General features: G+C 36.6%; 1 protein-coding gene across 1 annotated transcript in view; it reads left to right on the top strand.

Moving 5' to 3' along the window:
• LOC115439894 (probable cytochrome P450 49a1) overlaps positions 1–19,111 on the top strand; it is a 33,097-nt gene extending 13,986 nt beyond the window's left edge. Inside the window, exons 4-10 of the mRNA XM_030163956.2 lie at positions 10,472–10,566; positions 12,122–12,232; positions 13,082–13,234; positions 13,483–13,674; positions 17,072–17,219; positions 17,731–17,970; positions 18,285–19,111. Coding sequence (XP_030019816.2) covers positions 10,472–10,566; positions 12,122–12,232; positions 13,082–13,234; positions 13,483–13,674; positions 17,072–17,219; positions 17,731–17,970; positions 18,285–18,602 — 1,257 coding nt within the window. The 3' untranslated portion in view covers positions 18,603–19,111. The remainder of the gene's footprint in view (positions 1–10,471; positions 10,567–12,121; positions 12,233–13,081; positions 13,235–13,482; positions 13,675–17,071; positions 17,220–17,730; positions 17,971–18,284) is intronic.
• The last annotated feature ends 7,642 nt before the right edge of the window (positions 19,112–26,753 follow it).

Below are 26,753 nucleotides of genomic sequence, written 5' to 3'. Positions count from 1 at the left end.
TTGTTTAACAACGACATACTTAAAATAGTCTGACTTTGTTTATAAATACGTTTGAGTTCGTTCGCCGTGTGTTTGCGCAAATATTTTTTGTTTACTTAATGAAACAGACTACGCCTTCGAAGCATACTGATACAGTTTTTGAGTATATTTAGAATATAGACGTTATCGTACAAGTAGTAATATTTCGATATCTTAATATCGATGGTTGAAAGGCGCTACATTTATTTTGAAAAAATTTACCTAGTTTAAAAAAGCATAGCAAAAACTGTTGATTTCAAATATGTATTTAAATTAGTGTCGTGTCTCGGTCCACGCACAATGCACGTTCATCGAATAGTATAGTAAATGCGAAAGGTGATAAATACCACTTATTTTGTCTTTTTTGAACACTTGTTTCCATACAAAATATATATCGTTGATGTAGCTTCGAATATTAGGTGCCAAGACAAACTGTTTTAAGTTTACTGGTACCAGTAAAATGAAATCTGTAATGTCCTTTGGAGCGTAAAGAAACACAGCTAATAGTTGTTAGCATGGTTTATTTTCCACTGACGTATCCAATGTCATTCTTACAACCTCAGCCCATAGTGCCATAATACTCCGCAGAGTTTGCATACACTACATCTCTCCCGACTTAATTTAATCTTAACGGTCTACTCCTTATAACTAACAATTTTCTCTAATCTACATTTCCGCAATGGTCGTGACTGGGATAGTACAGGCGTAGTGGGCGGTGTACTAAACTTTTCATCTTGTGTTTGATGTTCATTTGCACTCGAAATGTTCGGCGATGATATGCCTACGCCGAGCTGCCGCCCTATAGATGGCGATATTGGAGAACCCGTTACAAGTGAACGTTCTTGAACTGGGGTCGCCTCATTCTCACGACTTGAACCCATTATATTAGGTCTGGACTCCCTAGAACTCGTGGGGATAACAAGCGACCCACACCTCGGCTTAAGCTGATCGATGTGTCTATGTATTACTTTACTATTCTTGTCTAAGACCTTGAAGTCCCTTACACCCGTAGCCTTAGCCACAGTACCAGGAGCCCACTTCTCCGTCATCGAATGCTGCCGGTACCAGATTCTCTCCCCAACTTTTAAACTTCTATTTTCACCCCGACCGTCGTTAGTTTGACGTTGTTGCGCTCGATGCACATTATTTTCTCGGTCTGGCTTAATAATATCTAACGGAGTTCGCAACCTTCTATTCATTAATAATACCGCTGGACTTTCTTTTGTGGTAGAATGTTCGATGTTTCGATAATGTAATAAGAATGTATTTAAGGTCCGATCCACATTTTTACGTTCTAAAACCGCCTTTTTTATTACTTTCTTTAAGGTTCTCACTGCATTTTCTGCCGCCCCGTTAGATGAAGGATGATACGGAGCTGTAAATATGTGCTCCGTACCATTCCGCCTAACAAAATTTGCGAACTCACCACTAGTAAATGGAGGCCCGTTATCTGTTACTATTTGTTTAGGGATACCGAACCTGCTCCATAATTCATGTAGTTTCGCAATAGTGCTACCCGCCGCCGTACTCGGTACACTAAATACTTCTAGCCATTTAGACATAGCGTCAACAACAACCAAATATAATTTCCCTGCTATAGGTCCCATATAATCCAGGTGCACTCTTGTCCACGGCCGAGTCGGCCAAGGCCAGGGATGCGGTGTGGCGCGTGGAGGTGCATCCGAGAACGCAGCGCACGTTCCACACGCGCCACAAGCTTGCTCCACCGCCTCGTCAATACCGGGCCACCACACGTAACTGCGAGCCAAGGCTTTCGACTTGACTATCCCCATGTGAGGCTCATGGATTATTTTTAATACCTTTTCGCGGCAACCTACAGGTATTACTACTCTATGCCCCACATCACACATCCTAGCTCTTCGTACAATTCGGATTTCCTATTGAAATACGGTCGCAAAGCGGTGATCTCGCAAGCTTCAGGCCAACCATCGCGAATGAAAGTCAATATCCTAGCTAAAATGACGTCCTTTGCCGTTTGTATTTTGACCTCTTTGTAATTTAACAATAGCGCCTCTTGTGCAAAATGCAAAAAAGTTTGTTCGGGAATAGTGTCCTTGTAACATTGGAAATCTTTGGTCACTTCCGGTAACCTTGATAGGCCATCCGCGCAATTTTCAGAAGTTTTGATATACTCTATCTCATAATCATATGCCGAGAGAATTACGGCCCAACGTTGCATCCGGCTAGCGGTCATCGTTGGTATGCCCCTACTAGGACCTAAAATAGACACCAAGGGTTTATGGTCTGTACGCAATATGAACTTCCGTCCGTATAAGTACTGGTGGAACTTTTTACCGTAAAAATTATGGATAAAGCCTCGCGATGTATCTGCGAGTAATTCTTTTCAGCTGCGGTCAGTGTACGGGATGCGTATGCGACCGGCCGCTCACTACCAGCGCTTGGCTGCGCTAAAACCCCCCCGATTCCGTGCGGGCTTGCGTCACACGTTACGATCAAGGGTTTATCGGGATCATAATGTGCTAATACTTCCGCCCCGGTCAATTTCCTTTTATTCCGTTGAAAGCTTGTTCGCTTTCAATATCCCAGTGCCATACTATACCCTTTTTTAATAATCTATGCAATGGAGTTAACAATGAACTAAAATTCCTAATGAATTTAGCATAGAAATTAACCATTCCCAAAAATGATCGGAGTTCACTAACATTTTGTGGTCGATTTAGCTTTAATATAGCATCGATCTTTGAACTATCGGCCTTAATACCATCCTTTGATACGACAAATCCTAAATACGTAACCTCTTGTGCAAGGAAAACACATTTATTCTTCCTGAATTTTAACCCCTGGCTGCATAAGCGCTTGAAAACTTCTTCGAGGGCAGCTAAATGCTCGCTCCGTGTTTTCCCACCAATAATAACGTCGTCCAAGAATACCTGTACATTCGGTATACCTTGCAACAAATTAGTCATAATACGTTGGAACACTCCTACGCTTGATGCCAACCCGAAAACTAGCCTATTGTAGCAGAATAATCCTCGGTGAGTATTAATTACGGTATATTTTCGAGACTCATCTAGTTCTACTTGATTATATGCATGTGATAAATCTATTTTACTATAGAATTGCGACCCGTTTAAACCTACTAAAACGTCCTCAATCCTTGGTAGAGGGTAACGATCGATCAGCAAAACCGGGTTCAGGGTCGCTTTGTAATCAGCACAAATCCTCAATGTACCGTCAGCCTTAAAAACAGGCACCAGAGGAGAGGCCCAGTCGGAGCATTCGATGGGCTCGATGACGCCGTCGCGTAGCATACGGTCCAACTCCGCGTCGACGCGCTCGCGCAGTGCATACGGCAGCGGCCGCGCACGATGATATATCGGCGCCGCCCCCTCTCGCACCCGCAACGTCGCCCTTCCGCCCGTGTACCGTCCCAGCCCGTCACTAAATACTTCTTTATATCTGTCGAGAATGCAACATATTTCTTTATTAACATGAATATTACTATTTCCCTGTATCCGATTACAACTAAACAGAGGAATGCTTATCTGTAATTCTGCTAACCATTGTCTACCTAATAACGACGTCATGCCACCGTCAATAATAAATAATTCGAGCCGCTTATTGACATTATTAAAATTTACATCTGGTGTTATAACGCCCAAAGGCTTAATTTTAGAACCGTCATAAAATCTTAATATTGTATTATCATTCTCGATGGGTAAATGAGTGAAAAGTCTGTCATACGTCTTTTTACTTATGCATGATATGGCGGTACCTGTGTCAATTTCCATATTAACTTTAGTACCTTCAATACATATTGGTAAACTTACTGCCTTATAATTATTTAACGCTAAGAGATTTAATTGCTCCTCGATGTTTCCATCCTCCTCTCTGCTACTGTTGTGAATGACGTCATATTCGTTGTCCGAAAACTCTCCAGCTTCCGCTCCTCCAAAGTAGGTGCACTCCTGCGACATTTGGGCCGAATCCGCATTTTCCGCGGGACACACCCGTCGCAAATGACCAACTCGGTGGCACTTGCTGCAAGTGAAGTTCCGGAATCGACAAACGGTGAAGGAATGGGACGTCCTTCCGCATGCCGTACATTTCCCGTACTGACGAACAGACGCCCTCGGCTCTCCGTACTGGCGAACAGACGCCCTCGGCTCTCCGTACTGTCGAACAGACGCCCTCGGCTCTCCGTACTGACGAACCGACGTACTCGGCTCTGCTGCTAACGCACCTGCTCCTGCGCTGCCGGCGCGTTCCCCCGCAGCTCTGGTCCGCATGCTTGGTGTACTGTATGATCCTCCTCTGCGCGCCCAACCTTTACTGCTCGTGTTTTGTTTCATCGCATGCATCGCCTCTGCCCCATTGGTTGACTCCACGATTGCTGCATCCCGTTCCGCCGCCTCCAAGGATTGTGCTAATTTAACCGCCTCAGCGAATGTTATTGTATCCTCTTCCGCAAAAGCCTTTGCCGAATGACGTCACTATTAAGACCACATATGAATTGATCGCGCAAATTTTCATTCAATTTTTCTTTAAATTTGCAATCCCGCGATAGTTTCTTTAATTCCGCAACAAAAGTGGCTATGTTTTCTCCCGATCCTTGACGTTTTTGTCGGAATCGGTATCTTTCCGCCAACGAAGATGGCGTCGGCTGTAAATGCTGACGTAACAGTTCGCATACATGGGCGTATTGTAATTCAGACGGCTTACTCGGACTGGCGAGATTTACAAGTAGTTCATACGCCTCGTCTCCCATCGTAGCAATCAAAGTTGGTAATTTCAAATCGTCCGTTACTTTGTTGACTTTAAAATACATGTTCAATCTGTCTATATAAGAACTCCATACCCCTGACCGCACGTCAAACTCCCGTACTTTACCGATCGACATCGTTTAAATAGTACTATTGACACTATTTGCGCACAAGATATAATTGTCTACTAATTATTATTATAATTATTTTAATCCTCGTCGCCACTGTAATGTCCTTTGGAGCGTAAAGAAACACAGCTAATAGTTGTTAGCATGGTTTATTTTCCACTGACGTATCCAATGTCATTCTTACAACCTCAGCCCATAGTGCCATAATACTCCGCAGAGTTTGCATACACTACAAAATCCATTTGTAATTTGTATTGTAAATGAATTAATAAAAAAAAACCTTCGATATTATCTACATATACACACGCCTTGTATCCCCGAGGGGTAGACAGAGACGCAACTGGTGCACCCCTTTCCGCCATGTTTATTCCCTCCCATGATGTGATAATAATGTCTAACATTCGCGTAAACTGAGAAATCATTATGCAGTTTGTATTAAAAACTATTTTACCATTAGGTGCAGTGTAGTTATTTAGCAATTATAATGTAAATAGCTAATATTTATTGATCTATAATCCAATATCTAGGTTAATATAGTGTCGAAAAGTGATTTTTTTCGAAAAGAAACCCGACACAAAATATAAGTACTAATATATGCATTAATGTGGCCTGCAAACCGTCCTAATGATAGATTTAACATAGGATACAAAAGCCGACAGGAATTAGTTTATATGGACCCTTTGCCACTGATATAGGGCTTTAGTCAAATGTTCTACACTACGTCGGCATATCTGACAGTAGGTTTAAATAGCTTTGTACTTATCAGTGCGTAAATTACTCGTCATATCACTGGATTTATGTAATACTACGATTTTATTATACTATAGATTTATCGCTAATTACATTCATAATGTTAATACATAATATAAACAGTTTAAATATCTAATTATCTTATAAGTTGTCTTGTTTTGGCTCTATTATAAAATTCAGTTGTTTAAGTGCCCGTGCCCAGCAGTGGGTCAGTATATAATACAGGGCTGATATTAATAAAATTCAGTTGTTAAAGTGGAAGCCCGTGACCCGTAGTGGGACAGTAATACAGGGCTGATATTATTAATGCGTGTAAACCGCCTCTAAACCTAGCAGTCTCAAAATAAGGTCATAAGTACTGATATTTTCAATTAAATCAAATAATTCCACACCACAATTAGCTAGCACATAGCCGTTACATTTCGAAGCGTCAGCGTCTTTCGGAATGGCCCCCTTCGTGATTTAACATAAAATACCAATTTATCACTTGGGGTATTACTGTTCCCCTTCTTTAATGGGACATAAGGGCCGCATCTAAGCCTGGGAGCTTCTGTGGGAATACGTATAAAAATATAGGAGTGCCAGTTCACCATGATTTATAAAAACAATATTTTAGAACTTTCAGACTGGCTCTACAGAATGGCTTTGAGATTAATATATTTTCTAAGAAAGCAGGCTCTAGACGACCAAATATATTATATAATTGGTGCGACCATGATTTACAAAAACAATATTTTAGAACTTTCAGTTTTGCTTCCCAGACAAGCTTTGAGTTTAATATATTTTCTAACAAAACAGGATCTGGACTAGCAAAAAAATATAATTGATGCCACCATGATTTATAAAAACAATATGTTAGGACTTTTAGACTTGCTTCCCAGAGTGGCTTTGAGTTTAATATATTTTCTAAGAAAGCAGGCTCATAATTACCGAAAAATATTTCTAATTAGATTCGTAAACATACTTGAAAACAAATTTTCATTTTTCAACTAATCCGCTATCTTACAAATTTTACATCTTTTAAAACTAGAAAATAAATATTCTCAAGAGTGTTGAATCTTACTAAAAATAAATCGATCATGACGATTATTAGGTTTACATGTCAATTATTGTGTTGATAGCAAAAATGTTATAATTTTTTGTACAATCAGCTAATGTATTTGCATTTCGTGATAAAATTCAAATCGGTAATTGATTTATCCAAACCTGTCTAAAATGTAAATAAAAGTTCATAAATATTTATAGTTTTCGATGTAAATTGAAACGATAATTATGTAAATATATATTTACTAACTTTTTGAATAAATAGTTATAATCAGGTCCTCCTGGATGTCCTCAATTGTAAATAAATTTTCTATCATTTTTTCTAAATTTGTACATGTGATTAATTTAGATAAATTCCTAATAGCTATGCGACGACAATAAGTATTATTGGAACATATTTCCCGTCACTTAAATATATGAATACAAACCTCATTAATAAAAACACAATATCATCTGTTATTTTTATTACGATAAAAAAGACATTAACTCTCGAACAACACGATAGAACGTTATCAATGCAAAATGTAACGTTTAAAATAAATTTATCAGAAGTGACGCACGTAAAGGTCATATTTGTTTACACCCTGCGCTATAAAGAATAGAAAAAATCGTCAACACGCTTCCGAGGCGTGCTAATCAAAATTAGTATTTGTGACGTCTAAATATCTAGTATGCAAAACGTATCATTTGACATTTAATGTTGAGCGTGGTTGCATACTTAACAATTCAATGAGGTATTACGTAATAAAATATATATTTAGAAAAACTATTATTAAAAATATGAAAGGCAATTTTACGAAAATCTAACAGCACTCTATCAGCATGTGATTAAGATTCATAACTTCCGCTCTTTTATACTTATATCTATTTTTTACTCATATCAAAAATAGGTTGCAGATAAGGCCTATAAAAAATACAATAACCGCCGAAAAAGCTAGATATCATAATCCCAGTAGAGAAATCATGTCAAGAAGACCGAAAAAAAGAACATTATCGAATAAAAATATTGACGCTCGCACTTACGTAACTTCATACAAATTATTCGCGATATCTTAAAAATATTTGCTGCCCGACCGGTTTGTTGACATTATACGGGTGTCTCTCAAACCGTGGTGTATCGTATTCTATATTTCATAAATACAATATAAAGCTGAAACAACTAATCACGATTTAATCTAAAACTGCCTAAAATATATAACACATGTAGGTAATCAGAATTACAAAGACCGATTATAAATCACTTAGAGTTATTCCATTAATTTTTATTAGGATTCAGAGACTATATAGCATTGAAACCTCTTATCGACCAGCTCTTTATATGTCTATATCTATAATAAAGCAATCTATACCCTGTAAATAATGATTACAAGTTGACTTATGCCAATTTTAAAGCTAGCAACTTTTAAATTATATAGCGACAATATGGTCATTATTGTACTTAGTCTGGCCATAAATACTGTTACACTTAATTATAAAAAAATATTACATTTGAATTTCGAATCTGTCATTTTTATACGATTGTTCATTGTGTTTTCTCATTTTGGCGCCAATACATTTGTAAAAATATTTTGCGATATTAAAATGGTGTGGGGTGATAAAGAGAACCGAATCGCTGTGATAGCATTACACAAAGTAGGTATGGAGCCAAATGCAATTTTTAAAACTCTCCATACACTTGGTATTAGTAAAATGTTTGTGTACCGGGCTATTAATAGGTACAATGAGACCTCCTCTGTTTGTGACAGAAAAAGATCTGGCCGTCCACGTAGTGTTCGTACGAAAAAGGTGGTCAAAGCAGTAAGGGAAAGAATTCGAAGAAATCCTGTCCGAAAGCAAAAGATTTTATCTCGGGAAATGAAGATAGCACCTAGAACCATGTCGCGTATTTTAAAAGATGACTTAGGACTTGCAGCCTATAAGAGACGCACTGGCCATTTCTTAACTGATAATTTAAAGAAGAATAGGGTGGTAAAATCGAAACAACTACTGAAGCGGTACGCAAAGGGAGGTCACAGAAAAATTTTGTTTACGGATGAGAAAATTTTTACAATTGAGCAACATTTTAACAAACAAAATGACCGTATTTATGCTCAAAGCTCTAAGGAAGCTTCCCAATTAGTCGACAGAGTGCAACGTGGACATTATCCGACTTCAGTGATGGTTTGGTGGGGTGTTAGCTATGAAGGAGTGACTGAGCCATATTTTTGTGAAAAAGGTATCAAAACATCGGCACAAGTGTATCAAGATACCATTCTTGAGAAGGTAGTTAAGCCCCTTAACATCACCATGTTCAATAACCAAGTATGGTCCTTCCAGCAAGACTCGGCGCCGGGTCATAAAGCTCGGTCCACGCAGTCTTGGTTGGAATCGAACGTTTCGGACTTCATCAGAGCTGAAGACTGGCCGTCGTCTAGTCCCGATCTTAATCCGCTGGATTATGATTTGTGGTCAGTTTTAGAGAGTACAGCTTGCTCTAAACGCCATGATAATTTGGAGTCCCTAAAACAATCTATACGATTGGCGGTGAAGAATTTTCCCATGGAAAGAGTGCGTGCTTCTATTGATAACTGGCCTCATCGTTTAAAGGACTGTATTGCAGCCAATGGAGACCACTTCGAATAAGCTTTTTATATTTTTAATTGTTTTATATTTATGTATTAAACTGACACACTGTAAAAGTAATAAATGTTATTTGCAGTTAACAATTTTCTTTTTTCTTTATTACAATATTTATGGCAAGACTAGGTATACAATACAATAATGACCATATTGTCGCTAGTATAAACGCATCTGGAAGCTTTTGCATAATATATTTCTCCAAGACCTTGCCAGTCTAAACTTAAGGTTTATAATCGCTTTGGCATGACCATGCACGAATCCACAGATGAAATAAATAATAGGGTTCCGGACTCATTTTTGTTCTTTACTATTATCAAATATTTACATAATATAAATTATAACACAGAAGGAATTATTAAAATCGGGTAAAAAATCAACAAGTTATAAGTCTTTGAATTTCGGTGGAAGGGGTAATTAATAAGTAACAGAAAAGAGACGAAATACCCACATGTGACGTCATCGGGAATTACGACGCGTGCGAAAGAAAGAGATGAAGCGATATCCCCACTTCTGCACGTTACAATATTTTAAATTTGAATTACTCGCTCATTTTTTAACCAATTTTTATGCAGTTTTCGCAAGAGTGCTTCTTTTTCGTATTATTAACCATTACATATAGAATAATGTACAAAATCAAGCATAGGCCGGTCTCCTATTGATGGTACTAGAAACGGCAATGTCAAACTGTTGATGCTACTAAAAAGTCACAATACAAAACTAAATTCGGTTCGTTTCGTAAAGTTACGTGACGGTGTAAGCACGCGGCGGTGTGACTGGACCACGTGTTACTTATCGTTTTATATGTCAATGTACCATTCTGTTTGTTTACTATTGCCATGTATGTCACCCGTCGTCTCCTACATTTGTTTTTATTTGAGTTTTCTTTCGGATTGGGTTTTCTGTTTGTTTTAAATTAGTTTCTGTTTATTGTTCTTTTGGATTACATTTTCGAGTTTTCTTTTGAATTATGGTTTCTGTTTATAATGGTAAAGTCAAAATACGATTTTAGATTTGTATAGTGAAATAATTTTAAATATTTTACTTATGGTAAATACATCCAGATTCTCTCATTAAAAATTGCTTAGAGTAGTTACTTCAAGGTTAGCAAAAGTTACATCGACCTCTAATAACAGTTGGAGCAAAAATTTAAAAGTATTTTTGTCGTAGGTGTATGAGAGCCGGTCTACAGAGCCCCCGCGCTTCGACCGCTCGCCCCTCTGTCAGCACAGAAAAAATGTTGGCAGCAACTGCCCTATCCATAGGTAAGAGTTATGTTAAGTAAACGAATGGTTGATGACTTCTGAAATGCTACTCGTTAAATATAAGACTCAAAAGGATCAAAATCTTGATCTACAGCAATGTAACGTAAATTATCAATATTTTTTTGAGACAACTCATGACCTAAGAGGGCAAAAACCCCATTAGACACATTGCTAGTATATTATAAGGTTTAAAATCCAATAACCATACTAAACTCAAATCACTCATGACGTATTTCTTCGCTAGTATTTGAAATATCTTTGTTTGCCTCGCGTCAAAAACGTGTACAGCACTTAAGAAGCGCGTGCTTCCGAATACAAGATAAATATACAATAAAACGAATTATCACCTCAAGTGGGATTCGCGATAACGCGCAATAAATGTTAATCTATCGATAAACTCAAGATCTAGTTACGATCACGAATCGCATTCATGAGTCCTGAAATCCGACGCGTTTACAAAGGCCTTTGTCTTAACCAATTTGTAGCACATTGTATACATCCGTAATTTTGGAGACATTCTTATATCTATATGAGATCATCACTGGTGGTAGGTGTCTCATATGTAAGAGTCTGCCTGTGTCTCGCAATGTCTATTTCTGCCGCTAAACAGCAGTGTGTAGTCACTATTGTGTTCTGGTTTAAAGAACATTGTAGCCACTGTAACCACTGGACATAATAAGACTTAACATCCGATATCTCAGAATAGTGAGCGCAGTGGAATACCAAACGATACTTTGTAATTCAATGTGTTAGATGGCGTTTCAACTGTTTATGGGCGGTCGTATCGCTTACCATCAGGCGAAGGGCAAGCTCGTCTCATCATTCAAAGCAATAAATCTAATGGAATTGCTTATTACTATCGCCTTAATTGGGTCGAAGAATATAAGTAGCCGTGATTAAACGTGATTACAATTTTAATTAGATACTATTTAAAGTGGCGATATCCTAACTAGGAGTAGAACGCATTGCCAAAACGAAAGCCGCAGGTTCAAAAATGAATGGCACACACCTCTGACTTTTCTAAAGTCATGTATATATTCTTTGTGAATTATCACTTACTTTAACGGTGAATTAAAAGGTAGTGAGGATGCCTGCATAGCTAAAAAGTTCTTTACAAAAATTTTAAGGGTGTGTGAAGTCTACCAATCTGCACTAGGCCAGCGTGGTGGACTCAGGCCTAAACACTCTCAGTAGTAAAGGAGGGCCATACTCAGCAGTAAAACAGTATATAATATAGACAGACGTCCGAGAGTTGGTTGATTATATTTTGAGTTTTTAAATAACTAAAAGAGCAATGACAAACATCACACCTTCCCGTTAAAATCTACGCCAGACATCTTCGAATTGCAAATCATGAAACAACATGAAAATACGTTGATAACAATGAATAAATTTTATAAAACTCGAAAACAAATCATAGGTCATTTTAAAGGCATACAATGCAATCAGATATTAACAAAAAGCAATAACATACGAGACAATAAAAAAAGAGAAAATCATAAAATACAAACAACTCTGATCTCTAGTGCTTGTACTAATTATATCGTCTTTCCAGTGACGACACCAAAGCCATCTGGACCGGAATAAGGATGCTGCTGCAAGAAGGAGCACTACTCAAGAACTACGAAGCGGCATTTGATGATATTGCAGCCGACGTGACGAGGAGGTAAGATAACTTAATAATAATACAAAACTAAGTTGAAGCTTAGTGGAGAGTAGAACGTAATGGTGGGATGAAGGTCACACGTTCAATTCCTGCACTTAAAGTCGATAAGTTCTTATCGCTCGCTATAATAAATAACAAAAATATCGTAAGGAAAACTACATACCTAAGACTCAAGGATTTTGAAGGTATATGAAGTATATCAACTCGCACTAGGCCAACTTGGTGGACTAATTCCTAGAGCCTCTCGGTAGTGGAATAGGCCGGTACCCAGCTGTGAGAATTAATGTGAAGACCCAATTATTCAAAACAAATCAATGACATGCTTTATCAAAACAGAATAAAATAATACCGGTTTGAAAGAACTTAGCGCGCACAAACAAAGTGCAATAATGCAGATAATATTCGGAAGATAATAGTTGATGTTATCACAGAGTTATTTATGTAAAGGAATCGATAACAAAGCTCATTTAATATCCGCCAGTTTTGTGATAACTCCAAAGGTTCTGCTTTTTAAATATTTACAGTAATTCATGAAAGAATTGTCACATATTTTGTACAATTATAATTTTTAGTTTCCTATGTTTTCACAATTAGATGTAGAGAATTACGTAGGTGTCCTCTGATGGGTTAGGTTTCTAATCAATATATAAGGAATTGCATACCAAGTATATTACAACCAGAACACCCACTTTTCGCCTTCTGTTCCGTCCCATGATGTAACAGGACTTTGAAAATACAACAATAACTTAAAAAAAACGTTAGTGGTATACCATGGCACTGACCAGTGTTTTCTAAGTTATCGCAATAAATTAAAGTAGTTTTATATCCTAATACGAGCTCTGCTTCCAGGCTAGGAGAGCTAAGACAAGAGGGAGCTTCACTCAACGTGGAACTTGAAAGCGAAATCTACAGATGGGCGATCGAAACCATCGGCATGATGATCTTCGGCATCAGACTGGGCTGTCTTGATGGCTCTGCGCATGCTCCAAACCCTGAAAACAAGTAAGTAGTTCAACATTCAAATTGCTCCAACACTATGTTCTACTCCTCTCCCCAGCCCCACGCCCGCCTTCCTATCAAAACCCTAAAAGTATTGACAACATATTACTAGATAATGCTATGATGATAATCATTCGAAATATATACCCTCTTTGGTTTAAATCAATGGACCATCTGCTTAGCACGTTTTAAAGTTTAAAACGACAACTAAATCAAAAGTGAAAGGGTTCTAACTAATTAATTTATTCCAGAAATCCAGAACCTGGGAAAGGAACTTGTTCCCTATACAACAAATCTCATGAGGAGCTGACAGCGGCGGAGCGGTTGGTGCGGTGCTCGCGGGACATCACGCGCGGCTCCTTCCTCACTCGCAGCGAAGACACTCTCAAGACTGAATCCAGCACTTTCAACAACGCTTTGAAGACATTTGACAGACATTTTAGGTAAATATTTAGACTAAACCAAATATTTTGACCAGTTTATGTATGTTTAAGCAATGTGTACATCCGCAAAAGTAGCTAAAAAATTCAAACTATGTCTTTTTTTTTCTTACCAATATTATTCTTTCTTCAAAAATATAAAATATAATGAATAAACTACCCTTCACAAAAAAGAAAAAAAAAATATTGGTGTTTTTTTTTTGTTTGTTCGGCTATTTTTATGGCGACTATACATTAGTGCATTAAATACAAGATACCATTGAGATAGGATAATAGGAAATATAGCTTTTTAATCTTTCATCATTATTTATAATTGTTTTTACTTTCTCTAAATACACGTTATAATTAGACAATATTATTTTGAAGACTGGTTTATGTTTTGTAACTTGAATTTTTACATCTTTAATTATATTAATAGACTAAACAAAATAATGAAAGAATTATATTATTTATCATCAATTATGTTTAAAAAATATAAAATTATAATTGCAATGTCTGCTAATTACGAAACATGTTCTTGCGCACTGATTTCTTTCTATATCTATTTTTTGGGTAATCCCACACCAAGTATAATGTTTTTAATTTATCTTTATATCAATTTTCAACCATACAATGCAACGGTTAAATCCATTAATAACCGTATACTGTAGTTCATAGAACAATACCGCAATTATACTATTTTGCAGTTTTTACGGAACCTAAAATAGATTTAGACAATCAGTAACCACAAATCTCTGTTCATATGACCTCTAAGATTAGAACGGCAAATTGCACATTGTTTTTGCACTCAGGAAACGTAATTCAATTATTTACGTACGTAATGCACGATGTTGTTTATTTGTAAAGTGATTTTATTTTAAAATGTCTGCATCCTTAGAATATCTCAAAGAAACGCGACACGTGAGTCGCTTTCCTTTAAGTTTGGTGTTTCATTGATCGATACACGAACGCGTCAGTTACGTGTTAGTCTCAACAATCCAAATAAATTGTTGTAACAATGGATATTAGCAAACAAATAAATATTGTGACTGTCTCACAGTATGCTGATGATTTTGTACTGTATACCACAAACCAATATGTTTCCGACTCTGTAAGAATATTGCAAACAGCCTTAAACAACTTTGTATATTTGTTACATGATATAGGTCTAGATATTTCTCCAACTAAAAGCAAGGTGTGTATCTTTCAGAAAGGGTATAAAAAATATTCTTTTCAAGTTAAAGTTGATGGTTTTGATGTTCAGTTATCCCCGTACGTTAAATATTTAGGTGTATGGCTGGATTGCTCTTTGAGATGGTCCAAACACATTAATGAAATTTCTGAAAAAGCGTCTAAGTACTTAAATCTTTTAAAAATTTTAGCAGGATCGGGTTGGGGAGTTCATCCCAAGCATCTTAGATATATATACATGGCTATGGTTCGGAGTCGATTAGATTATGCAAGCTTTTTATTCGATGATAGTGCACAGTGTCATACTAGTAAATTGGATAAAATTCAAAATGCGGCCATGAGAATCATTGGAAGCTTTTTGAAAACAACGCCAATACACGTGATGGAGAGTGAGCTATGCCTTCAACCTCTCACTATTAGGAGACGTTATCTAAGTGGAAAATATTTGTTTAAATGCAAATCTTTACATTTCAATAGTAATATTTTATCATCAGTAGAGGATGGATGTCGTGGCAGTCATACTTGGAATAGGAAAAAGGAACCGTTATTATGGAAATTACAAAAGCTTTTTAGGAATGTTCGAGTAAATTGCAGTGCTTTATTAGATATGTTCGCGATGAAATATTGAGTTAGTTATATTGACTCATCTGACTTCATCATTTCTTATGTTAACGGAATTGAACTAGCTAAAAATCAGTACAACACAGAATATTTAAAACAAACTTGCCTTCAGTATATTGACGAGAGATATTCCAATTATTATAAGATTTTTACAGATGGATCTAAATTTCAGGCGAATATTGGTGCGTCTTTCTTTGACCCACAAACAAATTCTAGGGTACGTTTTAAAATTCATTCGGATATTTCTATTATGTCAGCCGAGCTCGTAGCTATTTTAGAAGCTTGTTCTTACGCAGAGTCAATCTCATATAATAATATTGTAATCATCACCGACTCAAAAAGCGCTTTACAACATTTGGCTCGGTGTACGACTACCATTCGTGGCGCTTCTTTAGCCTATAAGATTTTAAACCAAATTATTTCGTTGAGACCTAAGACGATTAAGCTACAATGGGTTCCTGCTCATATTCGTCTTTGTGGTAATGACACAGCAGATTTATTAGCTAAAGAAGCAACGACGGAGGGTATATTTTTAAATCCTGCACCACATTACACGGAAATGTTAACACAAGTAAAGCGTCACTGTATCCAACTGTGGAATGAGTTTTTTGATAAACGCTCCCAAGAAAAAGGCATATGGTACCGCACGATTCAACCTGCGCCGTTACAATCTCCAAGGATTACTGATTGTGCTTTGAGCAGACAAGAGCTAGTGGCAGTAATGAGGCTCCGCTCTGGGCATATTCCGACAAATATGTTTAAGCATCTTATGCAGGCGTCAAACTCCCCCAAACTGCTCTGACTGTGGAGTAAGAGATGACTTAATTCATGTTTTGTCGGAGTGTGTGCGGAGTGGGCCTCATACTTTAATGTGGGCAGCATAAATAGCTTTTTGACCATTCCAGTATCGGAAGAGGCTAAAGGCTTATTAAAAAATATTTTTATTTTATAAAAAAATAGTAGGCATGGATAAAAGTGGACGTACGGAGCGACATAGTCGTGAAATAACGACCAAGCTCCTTAAATAAAGAATAAAAAAAAAAAAAAAAAAAAAAAACCAAATAAATCGACACGGAGTCGTGTCGTGTTATTTTGCCACGTTCTAGGCACATTGGGCACCATTTCATTGAAAGTTATGCACACTACGCCGATGTCTACGAAGTTTTCTATGTTTAAATATATCTATTTTTTTTAAATGGGAATAAAAAGATTTGATTTTTATTTCTAGATTGAGAATTACTTTTGTATTTTTTCCTCCGAGAAGTTTAACAACAACTCGGTGATTGATCATAAATATACTTATAGCCAAGTCAAATCTGTACACGGAAAGAACATGGAACATCCTTTGATGATAATATTTAGCTAGAACTAAAGGGACCTAACTCAAAATTTATATATTTTCTTATTTTGTTAAAAAGCACCTTCCAAAGCATGCTCTAGAACCCTATGACAAAAAAAAACAAAATTATAGAATACAAACAGAAATTCTCAATTTCAACGACCAATTCCCTTCTATATTGTTTTAATTTTTTTTTCCTATCCCACAAATCGTCTGTTTTGAGTTAAGTTACTTTAGTTCTAAAGGTACGATTTATTATTCTTGTTTCAGTTTAACCGAACACTTCTTGTTGAAAGCGCTGTACGAGCTGAACTCTGACAAGTTGAAGCCAGAACAAGTTCTCCTGGACAAGCTGCGGCCGTTAGAAAGGCGGATACTGCCCGTCGCCGCTGACATTTTACTGGCAGGAGTCGACCCTGTAAGTTGATATTTAAATTCTTATTTTATTAGAACAAAAATAATATGAGTGGGTTTTATGTTTGATAGATCGTGTTATTTTATGATGATCTAACTAGGTAGTGTAGAAGCATTGTCGCTTGCACGTCTAACAGCCTGTTTCAATAAACAAACCCAATCTTTATATTCAATACGATTTTCAATAACTCAATCAAAATAACTCATTTGTAAGCGTATTTAATCTGATTCGTGCATTTTTGAGATAGATCGAAAGAAGCGATTGAATTTGTTTATTGAATATGGCGGTATGTTGGACCCAGTTACAGACATCTGGTACAGAAAGCGTGTCGAACAACGAGATATAAGTATTCCGCGCCTGTCAACAGTTACGCAACCCGGAGTTATGATCCCGGAACGCAACACACTGCGATTATGATGGATTTTACAACTTTGTACAGTGGTCGCTATCCAGGTGGATACAAATCCTACCAACAAATTTATCTTGAACCTATTGACTCCTACTTCTCTTCCAGCTGGCCCAATCAGCGCTGAGCATGTTCTACCACCTATCCCTCCACGCGGCGCAGCAACAACGGGCCCATGATGAGGTCATCTGGGCGGAAGCGTCGAAGGACGCGGGGGCGCAACACCCCGAGCTTAGCTACGTCGCCGCCTGCACGCGGGAGGCCATGAGGCTCCATCCCATCACCGGGGGGGTTGTGAGAAGGAGCAAGGAGAGCCTCATCGTGGCAGGATACGAGATTCCTGAAGGGGTGAGTTAATTGTTTTATGGGTAGTGAGAAAATAGGGGTACTAAGTAGCATTGACGTATACTATTTCCGAATACAGAGATAGACAAGAATTGAAATGATAATATGGTGAATAATGTGGGTAATCATTTATTATTAATTCATGTGGTATAAAACCAGGCATGCAAACTATTTTCAGTTCACATTAGATCGTTAATCTACATCTATCTATCTCTCTGGAATTTATAAGGCGTAACAAACACAAAAAGATCAATCTAATATATTCTAAAGCATGATACAACTGTAACAGAAAATCTTAAAGTATTTTTTCTTTACAGGTCGACATAGTTCTAGCACACAGCGTCACGAGCAAAGCCGAGAAACAATGGGGCAGAGCGAATGCCTTCATCCCTGAACGCTGGTGCAGCGAGGGATGGCAGCCTCTCCGAGCCTCCAGGGCCCATCCTCTAGCCTCCATGCCATTCGGGGAGACCTGCCCGGCCACCGGCGTCGCTGGCAAAATGCTGACATCTCTGACAGCCAGGATCTTAGAGAAATACAGACTGGAATGGCACGGACCGTTGCCCAAAATGACGACGGACGGTGTCAACAAAATTCAACCGCCTTATTATTTTGTGTTGCAGAACGCAGCGTGATTGTGATATTTAAGGTTAGGTTAGGTTAGGTTGTAATGTACCGTCTATATTGTGAGTGTGAGAATAGTCGTAGTTTTATGTGAATGGTGATAGAACTGCAGTGATATGTGACGTAGTAGTAAGGAAGAAAATAACTTTTTTATATTTGTACCGCTTTTCCTAAAAACCGGATTATTTTGCGCCAACTTATATCTTGTTATTTACCGATTGGGTAAGAAATTAGTATCGGAAGACTACGCAATAAATGTTTTAGATAAAAAATATACATTTATCAAACAAGAAAATATACTTACCTAATACAAATGTTTAACCTAGGAGTTATTACCATTATTTTTATATAAACTTACTTTAAGTTGGGAAAGTATTTTTGACTAGTTACTACAAACTCGGGGAACTTTGATACTAACGATGTTCACTCAATTATTTCTGTACGCTCCAAGTAACTTAATGTGAATTATTTATTATAAATTGTATCGTCAAATGTACAAATAAAAAAACATTTATTAAAACTTTGTTTCATTCAAAAGCAGTCGACTTGGTTCTAGATAACAATTTTTTTTTAGATCGAAAATATTGCGATTTACCTACCCTCACTCAGGTCGTTCATCCCCGATCTCTGAAGGGGTAAGCAGAAGCGCAAGTAGTGCACTTTTCTCCATGTGTATCAGTGCCGAAGGCTCCATATAACCCGATTCCTGCCGGCTTCCCTTTCGTAATTTGGGTCAAATCTAATTACCATTAGAACGATTTGCAGACCGCATTTAATAATTATTAGTACCGATATGACGTGTCAGGAAAACTTTCCCCTTCGTCATTGATGTATATTCTATCTCATTATGCGATAAGCCTTTAGTCATACGGGACACAAATTCCAAGCTGATACTGAACAGGAAGTCCCAACATCCCTTCGCCAGAATTCAGCGGTAGTCGTACCGCGCACGCAATCCATCTACACCACGGATACACTCAACGGCTTTATCCCTAAACAAAATAGGTAGAGATGAAAGCATCCATAAACTGACTTTGTATTAGCTATAATATTACAAATTACATTAAGCATATGAATTAAAATATATTACATTTGAATTTCCCACCTTCCAATATTCTCTTTAACTAACGCGAAACTTAATTAATATTTACGTTTATGATTCAACAGACTTACGTGGGAACCTCTTTAAAAATACATTAAAAAGTTGTCTTATTCGAGTAGCGACGAGACTACTTCAAAGCAATTTGACAAAGTTAAACAATCTACAGAAGCCCGCAGACTTGGCGGTTATAAAACAGTTTATATTCATTTCACACTCGACATTATAAATGAAAGCGTCCATAAATCTTATCCTATTGTTCCATTCACAAATCCATTTTAAAAACTCCCATTCTGATGTATTAAGTTGAGCCGAGAAAATCCAAATAGAAAAATATAAAAACCGTCTCGTCCATTCACTGTGTTTCATTAGTTACTTTCTTGTTTATTACAAAATAGCGGATTTAAAATGGCACGCTTTTTATTATCTGTAGTGTTGTATTTTTTTTTTTTTTGTAATCATTATTGTCATATTTGTGGATATAAAATAAACTCGATTTAAAAAATTGATTCGGTTGCAAGATATAAAATATGAAGAAATAAACACTAGAGTTATAATACTTGATAAAATTATCGCTAGTTAAGTAGTCCATGAGAGTCTATTTTAGACTAATGATGTTCATCGACATAACACAAAACGCACATTAAAAAACATGATGATGTCTATGTACATGTGAATACATTAGAGTGGGCAAGTATTACCTTAGCGAAAATGTCGTAAGATGGGAGACATCCATTCCTCAACGTCAAACCTTCTCAAGCGACGGTATTGGATTGCATCACTAACTGAGATACAGGAGGAATATGTTCTGGATTTAACTGCGGTTACGCTCGTAATTTTAGAAAAAAATCTTAACGATCAAAAATTGCAAATATTTCGTTTTATTCTGGGACACAATGAAAGTACATATGCATAATTATTTTAAAAAAAATACCCAACGGGTAGCCTACAAGCCAACAAAGCTCAAGATCTTTCGAGGTCGAGAGTGTAACACGATATTTTGTCCCTGATCCGAACTCGACGTTAAAATATAATTAAATGCAGATTATTGACCGGTAAAATTTTATCTTTAATCTAGATAGTGGCAGAAGACGTATTAAATTGTTGCATAAGTTAAATGTTTGCATTTTTGCATAAATGTTTGCATCTCCCTTTATAGGAAGTACGATTACGAAACCAATAATAGAACGTACCACCCTTCTCTAAAGGTCAACTTACAGCATTTAAGATGAAAATCTCTCATTAAATCACAAAGTAAAGTACTTTGCCCTATATATAAAGTTGATCCGGATTCACTTTGTTCCAAGTAAGCCAAGGCTGCCGGGATCCCGCAAGAAACTATCGCGAAGGGATTACGTGGTTTTTCATGGCTCACCCACTTGTCGGTTTTTTAGAAAATCCAATGTGATTTCTACTTATACAAAGATTAATGTGTTGATATTGGCTGACGTAATGAGAAAGTACTTTTAACATAGGATAGGATCAGATGTTTTTAGCCAGAGACAAACGAAAAAAATATGACGCTAAAGTTAATTTACTTCAATAAGTAAAATAAAATTGATATACATACGAAAGTTTTTAAAATGTTTGGATATTTGTTAGAAGTAAATTCAGATACAGCTGAATGGATTTGTATGAAATTTGGCACACGGATATACTATGTCCTGGATGATTAATTCAGGATTTTAAATTAATAATTTATAATTAAATTACCACGATAAGAATAGCTTAGGTTAACACATGGGCTAGTCATGTCGTGGTAATTTAATTAGAAGTTATGCCCCAATGGGAAATTATGGAATTTTTATACAAATTCAATAAGTGGATGGCTGGCCGCAGGTGATGGATGACGATATCGATTGCTACAATGTTTAAATGACTTTTTTAGCGGGAAAGGCTTTTCACACGAGCGAAGCCGCGAGCAACACCTATTTTTTAATAAAACAATACAAATATATCAACAAGGATATCTAAAAGGAGTCAAAACCAACAAACCTCTCGATAACGAGTCAAACAAAAGTAAACCAGAATATTACTAGCTTTTACGCGTTCCAATACCCGAGAGTATAACCCAATACACAAACGTGTCAAGCCAATCCGATGTTCATGTCTGATGACTTATTCCTTACATTAGGTTTGAGCCTAATGTCGCGAAACGTCTCAGTGAAAAGAACTCTTTGACAATAATGAGATAACGCCCTTATACTGGTACGTATTCAGAACTCTACTAGGGTACTTTATAATCTCGGTATCATGGAATATAAACTCGGCGAAATGTGGGTGGATTAATTGCGTCTTTAGATTCTTAGCGTAGCATCAGCACCCACGAGGTGGACAGATGACTTTAAAAAAGTCGCTGGTCGATTGAGAATTTGGAAGAGGGGGGGGGGGGGGTCGGGTTCAGCAGTGTACATCCTGCGGCTGATGATGATGGTGATGATTCTTAGCTTTCATAAATATTTGAGTAATGTTTTATTGCTTGTCATAGACCTTAACTAAATGACTGATATATCAAATAAATATAAAAATAAGCAAACTTGGTCGTGTTGCAGCGTGGGCTGTGAACTATTTTTTGAATTAGATTTCAAATTCAAACAACTAATGTAATATCATCAATTATAAACTGCATACTGACACACAAATTGCGTACAATTGGGGCTTGTTTCCAATATGACTATATCACACCATCATGAGTCGGAAGTAAAACGACGAACTATCTAATTCTAAGACCTAACTCTTGATAGGAAACCATATTTATATATATGAAATAAATTGGCCCCTTGAGTTTTCCCTTGATACATGCCTGTTCTGTAACGTAAAAATCCACAGCGAGTCCTCTATCTGTGATGTCATTAATCACAAAACTGTATTTAATGGGTGACAAATGAGCGCCGAACCCTTGGAATTGGAGCGAGGTTCACGACAAATTTGCTTTAATATTTATTGAATAAGCTAGGTTAGAAGTTGAGGAATGGATAAATGTTTATGACAAATAAAATCTGGAGTTTACCTGAAAGTTTGTAAATATTTTTCCAAATGATATTGCGACTCGTTGGTAGAAAGATACATTTTGAATTCTATTGTGATGGATTTAAGCTTAATTTTTGTAAGGTAATCATATGCTCTTATACTGAATACATAAATACTTTTGTATTAAAACATGTACTGTATGTATTATCTAATTGTACCTCTGATAAAAAAATAAAAAAATAAAATCCCTCTTAGTAGTAGAGGAAGCACGTGCCCAGCAGTGGGACAATATAGAATACAGGGCTCATATTATTATTATAATATCCAAATTATATAAATATATGTAAATACAGATTAACAGCTCGAACGAAACTTCAAATCTTTTATCACTATATATTTTTCTCAACTCCAAGTAAATTTCTTTCTTAACCCTAAGGCCAAAGGAATCATTCATTCAGCCTTATCTCCGGCGAGTCTCTGAAAATATTAACTTACATTAAATTAACTCGGTGTAATTTAGTTAAAGAAAGGTCAGGGGAAAAGAAGTTTTGACCCTTGGGAGACACAGATATTCAAACGTTTTATTTATAAAGTTTTTGAGTATAGAAGTAAGAAACTGCAACTTGCAAGATTATGATGAAACATGGAATATTCAACAAATTACACACGGTGGTACAAGATCTCTATCAAAGAACTTTGGTTCTCAAAAATCAACTCATCTTTAATATTGACGTACTAAAACTTTACAGGAAGCTAACAATCAAGGATATACAAAATATTCTGAAATAGAACAGTTAGACTGCAGAACGCGACGATACTAAATATTTAAAGAACTTTTCCAAGAAGTATCATGGGAAGGGTTTTATAAGAATTAGATTCGATTATTCTTATGTATAGATACCTACCTCATTTTTTTGTATACATACAAATTACAAAGATAGTTGTGCTGAAAATAGAAACTAATTTTAAAAATTGTAATACTTATTAAGTTACTTAGATCAGGTATGTGATATACCGGAAAAAAATAGTAGCGGCCCTGAACCAAGCGAGGCCTAAGCGAAAGCAAAAAAAACCCTGGTTTTAAAAGTTTCGTCGGTAAGATACTAAAAAAAGGTGCTCCAAGGCATCACCCGAGGCCCCTGTAAGCGCGAAGTCCCGGGTGGTTGCCCGGCCTACCCCTAAAACCGCCTCTGCAGCGAGATAAAAGTATTTAACTTAATCGAAGTATGTAGAGACCATGGTGCTCACAAATTTCAACAAAATATCACTGAACATAGAAAGTGCGCAGTGATAAGAAATGGGCAGCAATATATCAGATTTCATTGAAAACTTTCTGGGCGTACGCCAGACTCTCATTTGAGGCTTTTTATTAAGGTCTACTTCAGAAGACCTACAACTAAATCTACTGAAGTTAAATCATAAAGTTTTTGCGTAGGGTTTTTTATGATCTTGACATTTTAATAAAGTCGACATTTAACGTCGGGAGAAAATTGTAATATAACCGCAATAAAATTCGTAAAATAGTTTTATTCCAATGTCTAACAATCGCGTAAACATAAAAAATCATCTGACATTTAATATTTTAAAATGAGTAATTTTATAATAAACCAAGTTATAAATCCTGAACACACGTGAATTGTCATTGCCACCTGAAGACACTTTTTACTGTACACAGGATCATAAAATCGTACTTAAGGTGGAGCTTCATAAAACCGCAAAAAGAAACAAGCTGTAGAATAACATGAAAAACATAAGGAGCATTAAATAGGAAACACGGGCCATCATACAAAATTGTGCAGACACCAAACGTCTTCTGCGTCGGCCTCTAAAATTTCATCACGTAAACACAGAGTTTTTTGCTGTACCTTGTATTAAGCAGGAGCAGGCCAGTTTACCATTTGCATCATTGTTTGTAGGAGAATTTTATTTTTTAAATTTAATTTTACTATGACTTATGTTTATACCATTTTTTCTTTATTTTATTTATTTTTAATGATGTTTTTTTAAAGTAAAATTGCGAGTTTTTATTTTCGATGCTGAATTTTTATGTATTAACCTACGATGATATCACAAAGCATTCGAAAAGCAACAAAGCTTCAAGTCCGTGTTCTATGAGGTAGTAGCTTGTACCACAGACGTCTGGGCGGTCTAAACTAGCAATAAAGCTTTACACAATAGTGGATTTCACTGAGGTACACCAAGCCCGGGCATAGGGTGAGTAGATATTGGAGACAGCTAAACACAAAATGACAAACGTGGGAAGCCTTAATGACAGTTAAACCACTACAATGGCTAAATAAAAAAACAAGTTCAATAGAGGGGGGGGCTCTAGATAGCTTTACAATTACATTTCTATATAAAACGATTGAAAACTTGCACATCATATCGAAGATTGGCAGGCTAATTGACTTTTGCCAGTTTTTTCGAATAGACTCGGTTAAAAAAATGGAGAAAATTAATGTACTGATTTCTAGTATATATAAAACTCAATATCACGTCTTCAATACATCGATATCATCTATGCCTGGATAAATATAACAATAATATATTTGGGTAAATATAAAAATATATATTGGGGTAAATACAAAAAAATATTGCCGCGATATTCTGAATAAACCGTGGTGTCGGACTATTTGAGCACGTCGCGCAATTCGGATGGTTGTCATAAAATAGGCTTGTTTCTCTCGGTGTCTTTACTGCGTGTGTGCGGATTCCTTTGACGAGTTACGACTCTTGGTAATGACCTGGTGAGATGAAATGTGGAAAAAAGTTGTTTCGCTCAACTTTGTTTATGCGAATCTTCAATAAGTTTCGTTACTTTTACTGCGGTTACACGTGTACGATATTTTACCATAGAAACTTTATTATTTTTTAAACTAAAGAAATATTTTTCGGTTTGAAAAGGTAAGACTTATTTTCCAGTTAGGTAATGGGTATATCATTATAAAAAGCTGTAAAGTTTTTAATAGTAAATATAGATTATAATCATCATCAAATTACAGTAGTTCGACAAACCAAGCTTCAAACTTGTAAGACATGTATGTAGATTTGCTGCAAGGTGTTTATGCAGAATGGACTTCGTCAAAATCCAATATGTAAATTATCATCAGCCTATATGTTTGCCCACTGCTGGACATAGACAGGCGCCATTTACTCTGTCTTCTGAAAATCAACAGTACTTAACAATAACATTAAAATTCATATATTGCCTGCACTCCAACTCACTACGCCATAAATTAAGCACTTATGTAGAATTAAATTATGATTTTAATAATTTCGTTACGCAGCTTTTCTTTGCAGTAAAATTCTTATAAAAATTTACTCTTGAAATATGGATTTCCCGAAGTGGTTCCCGTGAACATCAGCAGAAATCCAACGCCTGCAATATTCCCGACTCAAGGGGCGAAACGATTCCATTGAAGGAAACCGTTCCCGAATTTATAGCTCCCCAGAGACCGTCGTACATATTGTTACAACTTTCAAGATATTCAAAAGGTTAAAAAACTCGACTGTTTTCTGGGATTCTGTTGGAATATTCTACGGAAATATCTCTAGAGAATGTGCCGCTGGGACGAGATACCTTTTACCGTGAGTCTGATGTATCTACTTTTGAATTGAAAAGACTGATTTAATTTTAACTAATACAATTTATTTCGTTAATTGCATTTTTTAATTCGCGCGGGAAAATGACTATAAAGCACCTCGGACCGTGTCTCACCTTTCTTCAATCGTTAACGCCAATAAAAATGAAAAATGTTATTCGAAGCGATAGACTTATCGCTAGTATATGTAATTCTCATACGTAACGTTAGCGTTAACGAATGTAGAAGGGGATCTTTATTCCTATTTGTGTAGTGTTAAGTATCTATTCTATACGTGTCTAGTAAGCGCTAGCCTTCCATAGGTTTCGCTTAGCAATATTGATTAGTGACTAAGTAACGAAAAAAGACTGCACACTGCACCCACAAAAATAGTTACAAAATACTGTAATCTAAATCTTGTAATCGTGCCGCCTTTGGTATGTTAGAAGGTAGGTATATTATGACTGTCCTGCAAAAATACATGGGGCCCATGATCGTCTCAATGAGGTTTA

The sequence above is a fragment of the Manduca sexta genome, chromosome 14 (genome assembly GCF_014839805.1).
Source record: "Manduca sexta isolate Smith_Timp_Sample1 chromosome 14, JHU_Msex_v1.0, whole genome shotgun sequence".
In the NCBI taxonomy this organism is placed as follows: domain Eukaryota; kingdom Metazoa; phylum Arthropoda; class Insecta; order Lepidoptera; family Sphingidae; genus Manduca; species Manduca sexta.
The sequence above is the reverse complement of the archived record's forward strand: the minus strand, read 5'-3'. Positions and strand labels throughout refer to the sequence as shown.